General features: G+C 45.4%; 2 protein-coding genes across 3 annotated transcripts in view; both read left to right on the top strand.

The window, feature by feature from the left end:
* LOC117733720 (DNA topoisomerase 1-like) overlaps positions 1-3,696 on the top strand; it is a 22,874-nt gene extending 19,178 nt beyond the window's left edge. Inside the window, exons 19-21 of the mRNA XM_034537549.1 lie at positions 27-121; positions 1,111-1,260; positions 2,587-3,696. Coding sequence (XP_034393440.1) covers positions 27-121; positions 1,111-1,260; positions 2,587-2,689 — 348 coding nt within the window. The 3' untranslated portion in view covers positions 2,690-3,696. The remainder of the gene's footprint in view (positions 1-26; positions 122-1,110; positions 1,261-2,586) is intronic.
* A 1,295-nt stretch (positions 3,697-4,991) lies between these two features.
* The window catches only part of plcg1 (phospholipase C, gamma 1), a 20,122-nt gene continuing 12,613 nt past the window's right edge, over positions 4,992-12,500 (top strand). Inside the window, exons 1-5 of one of the 2 annotated variants that reach the window (XM_034537546.1) lie at positions 4,992-5,360; positions 6,360-6,647; positions 11,056-11,208; positions 12,175-12,268; positions 12,360-12,407. In XM_034537546.1, coding sequence (XP_034393437.1) covers positions 6,431-6,647; positions 11,056-11,208; positions 12,175-12,268; positions 12,360-12,407 — 512 coding nt within the window. In that variant the 5' untranslated portion in view covers positions 4,992-5,360; positions 6,360-6,430. Of the gene's footprint in view, positions 5,365-6,359; positions 6,648-11,055; positions 11,209-12,174; positions 12,269-12,359; positions 12,408-12,500 lie in introns of both variants that reach the window. The other variant, XM_034537544.1, reaches the window with a different exon arrangement.

The following is a 12,500-nucleotide window of genomic DNA, read 5'->3' as shown; positions in this document are numbered from 1 at the left end:
TCACTCGTTGTTCGTTGCGACTGCAGATCGACGAGAAACAGAATCAGCTGTCGGCGGCCAGGAAGCAGCTGAGGGGCGCCAAGGCCGAACACAAGGCCTCCCACGACGACAAGAGCAAAAAGTAAGGAAAGGACCATGACGTGGCCGTCGCCATCTTGGATTACGGCCTGTCGCAATGTCTTTTTTATTTGGGCAAACAATAAACCTCAGTGACCATATCTGGACTGAGGAGTGATGAAGAGACGCTGTATACGTCTCTGGTGTCGACCTGTCAATCACCTTGTAGCCCCGCCCTAAAGCATCTCCTGCTTTATGGTCTGTTTGACTCTAAATGACCATAATTTACTAATTGAACATCACGCTGTATTGAAGAAGACTTGAAACTAGAGATTGAGACCAAAAACTAATGTTTACAATGTTTACTGAGGGAATAAATCAAGAGGAGTAGAGTCATTTATATAGACTTCTATACAACCAGAGGAGTCGCCCCCTGGTGGTCAGGAGAGAGAATGCAGCTTTAACACATGAAGCATAGACTTCTATACAACCAGAGGAGTCGCCCCCTGGTGGTCAGGAGAGAGAATGCAGCTTTAACACATGAAGCATAGACTTCTATACAACCAGAGGAGTCGCCCCCTGGTGGTCAGGAGAAAGAATGCAGCTTTAACACATGAAGCATAGACTTCTATACAACCAGAGGAGTCGCCCCCTGGTGGTCAGGAGAGAGAATGCAGCTTTAACACATGAAGCATAGACTTCTATACAACCAGAGGAGTCGCCCCCTGGTGGTCAGTAGAGAGAATGCAGCTTTAACACATGAAGCATAGACTTCTATACAACCAGAGGAGTCGCCCCCTGGTGGTCAGGAGAGAGAATGCAGCTTTAACACATGAAGCATAGACTTCTATACAACCAGAGGAGTCGCCCCATGGTGGTCAGGAGAGAGAATGCAGCTTTAACACATGCAGCATAGACTTCTATACAACCAGAGGAGTCGTCCCCTGGACATCCGATTCATAATGTTAATGACATCTCTAGAATCCTCCCTCCGTCCGTTGTCTCCCTGCCTCTCCTCACCTGTCTTCCTCTATTCCTCCCTCCTTCTCCCAGGACTGTGGAGGTGAAGCGTAAAGCCGTCCAGAGGATAGAGGAGCAGCTGATGAAGCTCCAGGTTCAGGCCACAGACCGAGAGGAGAACAAGCAGATCGCTCTGGGCACCTCCAAGCTCAACTACCTGGATCCCCGGATCTCTGTGGCATGGTACTTACCGCCGGTCCTTCACTGCTAACCATCGCTTGATGACAGGTGTTAATGTGACGAGTAACGAGTTCAGGGTGGGAGGGTGCACCTTGGTGACAGAAAGGCAGGAAATGCTCTTGCATTGTAGGAAAAGGAGCAACAACATTTAAATTTTAAAAAGCTAACGGCTGCAGAAGGAAAATACGAGGAAGAAAAAGTGTGTGAGCGCGAGGAACAATGGGGTTTGTTTCTGCAAAGCCGGGGTTTGTCCCCAAACAGCCCTCCTTCCTCCATGTGGGAAGTCAATGAGGGAGCGGGCTGAATGGAGGTGCCGGGCCACAGCGAAAGGGGAGCAGTGGTCCGCCCCCCCCGGGCTATTTACAGAGCGCCTCCTCCAGCACAATGGATTCAGGAATGCTCCGTGTTCTTGCCCTGATTGTAAGGCGCTAAGGGACGGGGGTCCCCCACTTGTGTGTGTGTGTCGGGGGTTCGATCACCAGCAGAGAGTGTTTACGTTAATATGGGACGAGTTCTATGACGTAGATGCTGTGCACTGTCGTCATTACGCATTTGGGGGGAGTTTCATGTTGAATATTTTTTTAATAAAAATAGCAGGAAGTTAGTTTAACTAGAAAATGACAATAGCACATACACAATTATATTTATTTTTATATCGATATATATTATTCATTCAGATAAAAACCCTGTTTACATGTCTGATAGTGATAAAGAGAAGTTTGCCGAGGCTTTAGAAACAGGAAGTCTTACAAATCTTCATCTGAGTAAATATTTTGCAGCCAAATCAAGCTGTTTATAGGATATTCAATCTGTAAATAAAGTAGTTTATGAATATGAGATATTACAGATAACAATCCCTCCTCTCTATAGTGCAGGTTGTTTTATGTTGTCTTCTTTTATTAAACTCCCAAATCTGTCTGCCGGCGTAGCAACGAGGTACTCAGCAGCGTAGCGGCAAGGTACTCAGCAGTGAGGTGCTCAGCAGCGAGGTGCTCAGCAGTGTAGCAGCGAGGTACTCAGTAGCGAGGTTCCTTAGCAGCGTAGCAGCGAGGTACTCAGCAGCGAGGTACTCAGTAGCGAGGTTCCTTAGCAGCGTAGCAGCGAGGTACTCAGCAGCGAGGTGCTCAGCAGAATAGCGGCGAGGTACTCAGCAGCGAGGTGCTCAGCAGCGAGGTGCTCAGCAGCGAGGTACTCAGCAGCGAGGTACTCAGCAGCGTGTGCATACTGCTTCTCCAACACAGCAACATCCTTACCCCGTGAATACTGAGCAGGTGAGTTGTTGGTTTTCAATGATTTGCTCGTAACCGCTGTGTCGTACGTCCTTCACAGGTGCAAGAAGTGGGTCGTTCCCATCGAGAAGATCTACAACAAAACCCAGAGGGAGAAGTTTGCGTGGGCCATCGACATGGCCGAGCGGGACTACGAGTTTTAATCACGCTTTGACGCTTTTATCTTTTTGGAAAAAACACGCCTTTTGATTGTAGAGGTTTTTGTAGTTGATGTCAAATGATTCCACTGTGTGTATATGTATATATATATATATATGCACACATATGGATTAGTAGTGTGTATGTAGCAGCTATCTGCCTACGAACACGTTAGTATTCTCTCTGGTCAGACACGACTGTACTGAAATGTGTAAGCCATCAGACTCTGCTGAGACGTTCTATATTCTCATAGAATAATTAATACATGTTTTGTACAGAGGGCGGTTGGGGAGGAACAACGTGAGATGGAATCTGATGAATTTCAATTTGTGGAATTGTGTGAAAGGTCGGTACAATAAAACGACCACCACCCCTACCCCCCACGACCCCCCCGGAGCACTATGTTCATATAATTGTTAGCACACAGAATGCCGTCTTTTCTTTCCATATAGTTTGCTGTTTATTTCAGGGATGTACATATTTTTTGGTCATTTTTAAGTCACTATGATTCAGCGTTTTATATAAATGTGTGCCATGTGCATCGTCAACGAGAGGCTCTTCATTGCTTATATGCAAACGTGTGTGCGTGTTCGAGTGTATGTGTGCGTGTGTGTGTGTGTGTGTGTGTGTGTGTGTGTCCGTCCACAGTTTCACAATCTTAACGATCCTCTCGGTTACTTGGAAAACAGCTCGAGGACGACGTGGTGTTTTTGTGTACCGGAGCTGAGAGCCTGGTTCCTTCGGACAGAGATGTTTTTTTTTCTAAGAGGGAAATGAATTCTTTAGCCAAAAACAAAACAAAAACAGATGATCACAGAGATAGTGATCGCTGTCGTGTCCCGTTTGTATCGCTGTGATTAAGCAGAAAGTGTGTGCTCCTTAATTTTTCCGAATGTGAATGGATATTATAACTTTTGTCATTAATATTTGTGTGCTATTTGATCATTTATCACACGACTCCGCTTGTTGTTTTATGAGCTTTGTAGTTTTCAGAATAAAACATTGACTTTTCCTTTTTTTAAATGTATTTATTATATGTGTGTAAAAAAAAAAAAAAAAAAAAAGGGGTTTTAAACTGAGTATGTAAAGAGAAACATGATCCTGTCAGAGATGCAATCAGCTGATGGGTCAAGTTCAGTTTATTTCATCCCCGTTTAGATACATTATGTTATTGTTTTTGTGGAAAGAAGAGAAGTCTGACAATTATAACAACAAAACCAACAACTTGGGGCTTTTAGTGGTAATTTTTTTTTTATTGCAACGCAGGGAGAACAATGACAGTTTCCTGTTAAAGTAACACGTTGTGATACGTGTTGTATCCAGGAGACGGATAGTTATGAAGTACAGCATCAGCAGCTCTGCCTCTTTAAGAGGCCGGAAACAGGCTGCAGACTCGAGCTGCGTCAAGCGACCGAGAGCTGCGGGGTTACCGGAAGTAGGGTAAAAAAAGTATTTTTTTAAGGTTAACTGTTACCCAATGAATATATTATTATTATTATTATTTATATACATAGCTTAGATATATAATCTTACTGTGTATATATATATATATATATACACACTCAAAGAATAATCTAATATCTGAAATCTTATTTTGTTATAGAGAAAAACGCAATATTTAATGATGTTACATGGTGTACAGGAAATATTTATTAACAGTCTTTTAAATGTTTGTGAAGAGTATAATCACAAAAAAAAGCTTTTTTAATTCCTGCTAATGTTATTACAACGACACCACGGTCGCGGCTGCGCACTACGTGGCGCGATGACGTTTGCAGTCTCATGCAGCTTTTTTTCTCCTTTATTTTGTTTTTAAAGACACGTAAAAGCTTCAACGTTCACGAGAGTTTTTTTTAACCGAGGTATTTTATATCGTAAAAAAAGGAAAAATATATATACTAATTATTTACGGCATTTAACCAAAAACCCGTTGATTTGCAAACCGGAACCGGAAGTGAAAAAGAAACCGCTCAATCATTTCCGGTTTCCATGACTCGTTCTTGTAAACGGCTCATTCTAAAGTAATGAAAACGCAACGATGCTTATTTTCATGTGATTATACACTGAATAAAACGTACATATCGATATTATATAACATTTCTTCAAAAATAGCCCCCTTCACCCCCAAATGCTACACTTCCATTAAGCAGCAGAAAACGAAAACACACAAGTGAAGTATCTAAAAACAACTCAAAACTAAAAGTACTTAGTCACTTTCCAGTTCGTCCCCCCACCCCCCCAAAAAAAACAAAAAAACACAGCAACAAGTTATTTTAGTTTCGAGTTTTATTGTGAAAACCTGCAGCGGAAGCCTGGTGCGGGGAAAAGGGGGGAGGGGCCTACGCTGGCTGGATATGAGAGCGGACTAACTTGCGTAGTCTCACCACGGTTCTAGCCCGCCTACCTCGCTCTATGGACGGCCAGAGGGCAGCGGAGGAAACGGGGATTGCTGTCGTCGGGACCGCAGCGATGATATAAAATCACGGGACAGAAAGGGAGGGGGAGAAATAGAAGAAAAACAAACACCGGAGGTGTATAAAGAGAGGGAAGAAGAAGAAGAAGAAGAAGAAGGAGGAGGAGAAGGAGGGAAAAAAAACAAAAAACAACCGAAAGGGGAGCGGGGGAGGAGAAGAGGAGCAGCCGCTGGAGATGTGCGGTCGGGCCGAGATTGCGGCGGTAGGTAGGTAACTCCAGCGCGGCCCCCCCACCTCCAGTTGCGACGGCTTGTTTGGCTTTTCCCGATGATAAGCCGAGTTAATACGGGGGGGGGGGAGGTAAATAAGGCGGAATAGCTTATTCTACCTGGGCTGTTGACCCCCCCCCCCCCCTTTCCCTCTTTATTGAGAGTAAAAAAAAAAAACTGCTCTTGATTCTTGCTTCTAGTTTTTTTTTTCCTGGCCCAGCGTGGCCCTGTTTCTGTTTCCACGCCGCGGAGAACACGGGACGGGCCTTTCGACTTGTTATCCAACTTTTGATAATAAAAAATAATAAATGCGTAAATTAATCTGATTTTAAAACCTTCCCTGCTGCTAGATTTAAAGGTAAACAATAATAAAGCATCACGTCATGTGTTAAAGGTTGGCACATCTTTTCTTTTTGCTTTCTTCAAATACAATTGCCACTTTTATTTTATAATATAATATATATATATATTATAAAATAAGTACTGTTATCTGTTTGTTGTTTACCATATGTATCTATTACTTTTATTTATTATTGTTTTATTGCCTATTCTCTAGCTATGTTTTATTGTTATGCACCTTCCACCTGGTCATATTCCCTGTATGGCCAATAAAGGATAAATAATAGCTCTGCTCCGTAACAGTGGGACTCGATACTGAGGGTAACATTACCCCATGTAGACAAATCGATAGCATCATATGAGAGACGTGGAAACGTGATGCCGTCTGATCTATTTTTACGAGCTGATGAAAGAAGATTATTTTCGATGGATCTTTTCTACATTATGTCGAGTGTGTGTGTGTGTGTGTGTGTGTACGCCGTATAAGGAGCACGTTATGTCAGTTTTGGGACATGAAATCTGTTCATATTCATGTGTAAAATATAATATTCAGACTTTTATGGTTATAAGCATGCACTATTGACAGTATTTTAGTGTGTGTCCTGCTGAATTGTTGTTTCATGGACCTCCCCCCTCCCCCTCTCCTCCTGTAGGTGTCCCGGTCTAGGCCTGGACTGAGCAGATTGTTCTGAGAGGAAACGGACAACAAACGGGGGAAGTGAACATGGCCGGGACCTCGGGCTTCTTTTCCAACGGGCCCGTCCCGTGGACGGACAACGACGCGGAGATGAACAACCTGTACCGAGACCTGGAGCTGGGCACGGTGCTGACGCTGTTCTACTCCAAGAAGTCCCAGCGGCCGGAGAGACGGACCTTTCAGGTCAAGCTGGAGACCCGGACTATTATCTGGACTCGTGGCACGGATAAAATAGAGGGAGAGAGTGAGTAACGCACACACACACACATACACACACACACACACACACACACACAGGTGCTCCTGTGTCGTAAATGTGAAGGTAGCCATGCCACAGCTGGTTGGTTTACATGCATTGAGAGATATGAAAAGATATGTTGTGAGTTACTTGAACGTCTCCCAAAAGACTTACTGCTGCGGGGGGGGGGACGAGGTCCCTTTCCAAAATACCTTTTAAGATCCTGAGACGGGCTCGCTGACGCTGAACGCAGTGATTTTGGAGATCAGACGCGGGAAAACCTGCAGAAACGAGGATTGGAAACGGGTTTATTGTTCATTTTAAACGGAATAAAACAACACAATTGTATATTAGTATGACTATAAAGGAAGTCCAGAGTCTCCATCAGTGTTTGAGGTACCTAAAGGCTCAATTGTGTTTTATGGAACGAACCGTGAGGTGAATCCCGTTTGGGGGTACAACCCCCCCCCCCCAGGGGGCTTCGGTGAGGACAACAAGAGAAGTGGCGTTCCCGGGAACTTTTTCTGTACTTTTTTAGTTTTTTTTTTTTTTTTTAAACCAGGAAGCTTAAAAAATTGAGGCGGCTTGTTTCCACAAAGCGGTGAGCCGTCTCTCGGGTGGCAGGATGCCTCGTGCACAGCTGCACTCTGATCCGGATGCAGCGAGAACAGAGAGAAGAGGACGGCACGTTTTTAAAAACGCGGCGGAATCGTCTCCGCTCAGGCGGGACGTCACTCCTGGGGAGGGGAAGCCGGCCCGAGGCGGCGCATCAATGTACAGGAATAGAAAGGGAGGGCTGGTTTTATTTTTTTACTGGAAGTGTGTGTTGTCCCCCCCCCCCCCCTAGTCGAGGGAGCCATGTCCATCATCTGTGGAAAGAGCACTCCCGTCTGCTGCTGAATATAAAATGCTGAGGCGCTCAAAGTGGATTTTGCACGTTTATTTTTATTTTTATTTTTTGGCGGTGTTACCTTTTTAAAAAAAAAAAAAAAATGTTATATAGTATTGTTTTGTTCGGTGCACAGGAATCGGCCCACCGGTCTGCTTTCACGAAGCAGGATGTGGCGTCCTGGTGAAGAAGTGGCAGCGGCCGACGTGGCTAGATGTGTAGAAGTGTTGTCATAGCAACGGGAAGGCGTTGGATACTGGACGTGTGCAGTCTCTTCAAGTGAAACTCTGCATTACGCTGCACATCGTTATGTTACTTTGATCAGAGTTAACGGACCACTTCACCGCCGTCTTGGATTACGGACGTCAACATCTTGTTTCTTAGCAACCAGTAAACAAGTGACCCTAGCCCCGCCCCTAAAGCGTCCCCAGCTTTATGGTCTGTTTGACTCTAAATGACCATAATTTACTAAATGAACATCACGCTGTATAGAAGAAGACTTGAAACTAGAGATTGAGACCAAAAACTCATGTTTACAATGTTTACTGAGGGAATACATCAAGAGAAGTAGAGTCATTTATATAGACTTCTATACAACCAGAGGAGTCGCCCCCTGGTGGTCAGGAGAGAGAATGCAGCTTCAACACATGAAGCATAGACTTCTATACAACCAGAGGAGTCGCCCCCTGGTGGTCAGGAGAGGGAATGCAGCTTTAACACATGAAGCATAGACTTCTATACAACCAGAGGAGTCGCCCCCTGGTGGTCAGGAGAGAGAATGCAGCTTCAACACATGAAGCATAGACTCCTATACAACCAGAGGAGTCGCCCCCTGGTGGTCAGGAGAGAGAATGCAGCTTCAACACATGAAGCATAGACTTCTATACAAACAGAGGAGTCGCCCCCTGGTGGTCAGGAGAGGGAATGCAGCTTTAACACATGAAGCATAGACTTCTATACAACCAGAGGAGTCGCCCCCTGGTGGTCAGGAGAGAGAATGCAGCTTCAACACATGAAGCATAGACTTCTATACAACCAGAGGAGTCGCCCCCTGGTGGTCAGTAGAGAGAATGCAGCTTTAACACATGAAGCATAGACTTCTATACAACCAGAGGAGTCGCCCCCTGGTGGTCAGGAGAGAGAATGCAGCTTCAACACATGAAGCATAGACTTCTATACAACCAGAGGAGTCGCCCCCTGGTGGTCAGGAGAGAGAATGCAGCTTCAACACATGAAGCATAGACTTCTATACAACCAGAGGAGTCGCCCCCTGGTGGTCAGGAGAGGGAATGCAGCTTTAACACATGAAGCATAGACTTCTATACAACCAGAGGAGTCGCCCCCTGGTGGTCAGTAGAGAGAATGCAGCTTTAACACATGAAGCATAGACTTCTATACAACCAGAGGAGTCGCCCCCTGGTGGTCAGGAGAGAGAATGCAGCTTCAACACATGAAGCATAGACTTCTATACAACCAGAGGAGTCGCCCCCTGGTGGTCAGGAGAGGGAATGCAGCTTTAACACATGAAGCATAGACTTCTATACAACCAGAGGAGTCGCCCCCTGGTGGTCAGGAGAGAGAATGCAGCTTCAACACATGAAGCATAGACTTCTATACAACCAGAGGAGTCACCCCATGGTGGTCAGGAGAGGGAATGCAGCTTCTCCGGGCAGTTTACACAACAGAAGTACTCTCAACCAAATCTCAGGAACATGCAATTTTTGTAGAAATCTCAAATATAAAATTGTCACTGAGACAGGAATGTGAGCTGTGTGTGTGTGTGTGTAAACTGCATTGCTGTTAGTTTACTTCTTTTTTTTAAACCTTTATTTATTAGTAATCACCAGTGAGTTATATGTTTAAAATATCGTCAGCTGTTTCCTGGAAATGTTTTTTTTTTTTTTTTTTTTAAAGGGACAAACACACCTAAATACTGGAGAGAAAAAATCCTTGCGTAGTTTCAGTGACGTCGATATGGAAGGAATTACCTGCACACGTCTGTCATCTCTCTAACCTGCTTTTTCCACACACACACGCACACGCACACACACACACACACACACACACACGCACACACACACACACGCACACACACACGCACACACGCCCACACACACACACACACGCCCTCGCCACAAACCATTTCCAGTTCACACGCCGCTCCCTTTTCAGTTTGTTTGTGAGAAATAAATCATCAACCTCCGCTCAACTTTATATCTGATATCAAAGGAGCTGATCCGGATCCCCAAAACGAGACCGACTCGTCTCATGCTCGTCAAAGCCTGACGAGCATGAGACGCACCCAGCTGATGGAGGGTTATTGTGGGTATTGATCGGGCCTCCTCCTCCTCCTCCTCCTCCGTCTGGAGCACAAACTGTTTCTAGAGGTCATCTCGTTCACTTTGTTCTCTTGAGCCGCCGCTCAGGTTCAGGCCATTTTTATATGTTTTTATGGCCGCGAGTAATAAATGGTTTTCGTTACCGATTAACCTTTGATGGAAAATCACTGGTCGCATTAGAGAGTGTCTTCTTTTTGGATTAGTGGAAAGAAAACATTAATTTTATTACATTTCTCTGTAGATTTCTCCACCATAGCGCTCCTTTACATATTTAAACATAACATTTCGTAAAGCTCGTAACACAATAATAATAATAATAAGCGGTGAAGGTTCATGGTGATATATATCTATGAGGTCATTTCTACAGATTTACATTTATTAGAACAAACTGGTTTGTGGAAAAGCTCAGAGAGGCCCCAGAAAGTATGAGTTCATCTAAATGAAGGTGTTGTTTGTCGAGTCGGGGGCCCGAGGCGTGAAGCCCGGCGAGGAGGTCAGAAAGAGGACGCGGCGCTGGAGGAAGTGTGCGAGTGTGCAGCAGGATGCCTCCTCGTCTCCTTTCTGTGAGGTGACACCTCTGGCCGTCGCTTCACTTCCTGCATTCTGGCTGAGCCCGCCTCCCCAAATAGTTTGACGAGCAGACCAACCTGTCAAAAAGCGTGTGCGCGTGCGACCCGTCGAGCTGCTTTGCCGTCTGCGCTCTCGTAAAGTTTCTTTAGTCCTGATGGAATCGTACCTGGTTTTTAAAATGTATTTTTATTTATTTATTTAAGCCATCTGGTGTGAAAGCATATGCAGTGCTTTATTTTAAAGTCCGATGTAGAAGGAAATGCTCTGATATCCAGTTAATCACTGCATAATAATAATAATGTCATAATTTACACTTTTATTGATCCCGCAGTTCCTCAGTTATTAAGGAGCAGTGGGATGTGGGGAGCAACTGGGGGGGTTCAGTGTCTTGCTCAAGGGCACTTCGACATGCAACTAAAGAACCGGGTACCTTGTGGTTACCATGACGACCACTCTATACATGGCAATTTGCAGACCGGGACAAAGTGATACCAGAAAATGATTCCTACCGTCATGAATTTTGAACACATTGCCCAGCTACACTCGCTAACTTGTCCTGTGTGTGTGTGTGTGTTTCTGTGTGTGTGTGTGTGTGTGTGTGTGTGTGTGTGTCCAGTTGACATTCGCGAGATCAAAGAGATCCGTCCTGGACAGAAGTCGCGGGACTTCGAGCGCTACGTGGAGGACTCGGCGGCGAGGCTGGAGCAGGCTCACTGCTTCGTCATCCTGTACGGCACCGAGTTCCGCCTCAAGTCGCTCAGCCTGGCAGGTAAACACCGTCAGACGCTACGTGACACGTCACGCCTCCATCCTATTGGTCAAGGGGCTCAGCCTGGCAGGTAAACACCGTCAGACGCTACGTGACACGTCACGCCTCCATCCTATTGGTCAAGGGGCTCAGCCTGGCAGGTAAACACCGTCAGACGCTACGTCACACGTCACGCCTCCATCCTATTGGTCAAGGGGCTCAGCCTGGCAGGTAAACACCGTCAGACGCTACGTCACACGGCACGCCTCCATCCTATTGGTCAAGGGGCTCAGCCTGGCAGGTAAACACCGTCAGACGCTACGTCACACGTCACGCTTCCATCCTATTGGTCAAGGGGCTCAGCCTGGCAGGTAAACACTGACGCCAATGTCATGTGACTTTGTTAACAACCAATCAGTGTCAAGACCAACAGGAGGAGAGCTAGTGACGTTAGCTAACTAGCTAGTAACATTAGCTAACTAGCTAGTAACGTTAGCTAAATAGCTAGTGACGTTAGCAGCACCGCTAACGGAGAACCAGCGGAGGTTCACTTCAGTTACATGGTGATGCGTTCAGGCTCTGCTCAGTGAACATGAGCACTGGCTATAACGTCCTCATGATGCGTTCACATGTAATTAGTAAAATGTAGCGTTGGTGATGAACTAGAATAAATCTAGATGTTTTCACAGCAACATAAATTAATATTAGAGATGAATTATGAGCCGTTTACACTAACCTCTAATAACATGTTATTTAAACTACTGACTAAGAGGCCACGCCCACTTATCATACAGGAAGTGTTTCCCTGTTTGTAATATGATGTTAGCCCCGCCCCCTCTTAGTGTTTATGAGTAAACGCATCTTATATTACCAAGCCAGTCGAGTTTATTCTGGTTCCAGTAAATCAAAATGTGACTAATCGCTGTTTGTTGTTGTTTTTCTTCCATACATGTGATATAAATATTTAAATGTCCGTTCTGTCCTCAGCGACGTCGGATGAGGAGATGACGATGTGGGTGAAGGGGTTAAACTCGCTGGTGGCCGACACACTGAAGTCCCCGACGCCGCTCCAGATCGAGCGGTGAGCCGGCGTTTACAAACACAGTGTTGTTGTTGTTTGTTTGTTTTTAAATGCATGAAATCTTCTTAACTCTCTCTCTCTCTCTCTCCAGGTGGTTGCGTAAGCAGTTCTACGCCGTCGACCGCAACAGAGAAGACCGGTGAGTTAATGGTGTAATTAGATTGTTTGTTTGGGTGTCACATCCAGGGGGGGGGGGGGTTTGGAGGAACTAACCTCTCAGCCACACACACAC

The sequence above is a fragment of the Cyclopterus lumpus genome, chromosome 7, assembly GCF_009769545.1.
Source record: "Cyclopterus lumpus isolate fCycLum1 chromosome 7, fCycLum1.pri, whole genome shotgun sequence".
NCBI classification, from domain to species: domain Eukaryota; kingdom Metazoa; phylum Chordata; class Actinopteri; order Perciformes; family Cyclopteridae; genus Cyclopterus; species Cyclopterus lumpus.
Note: the sequence above shows the minus strand (reverse complement) of the source record. Positions and strands in the feature narration are given on the sequence as shown.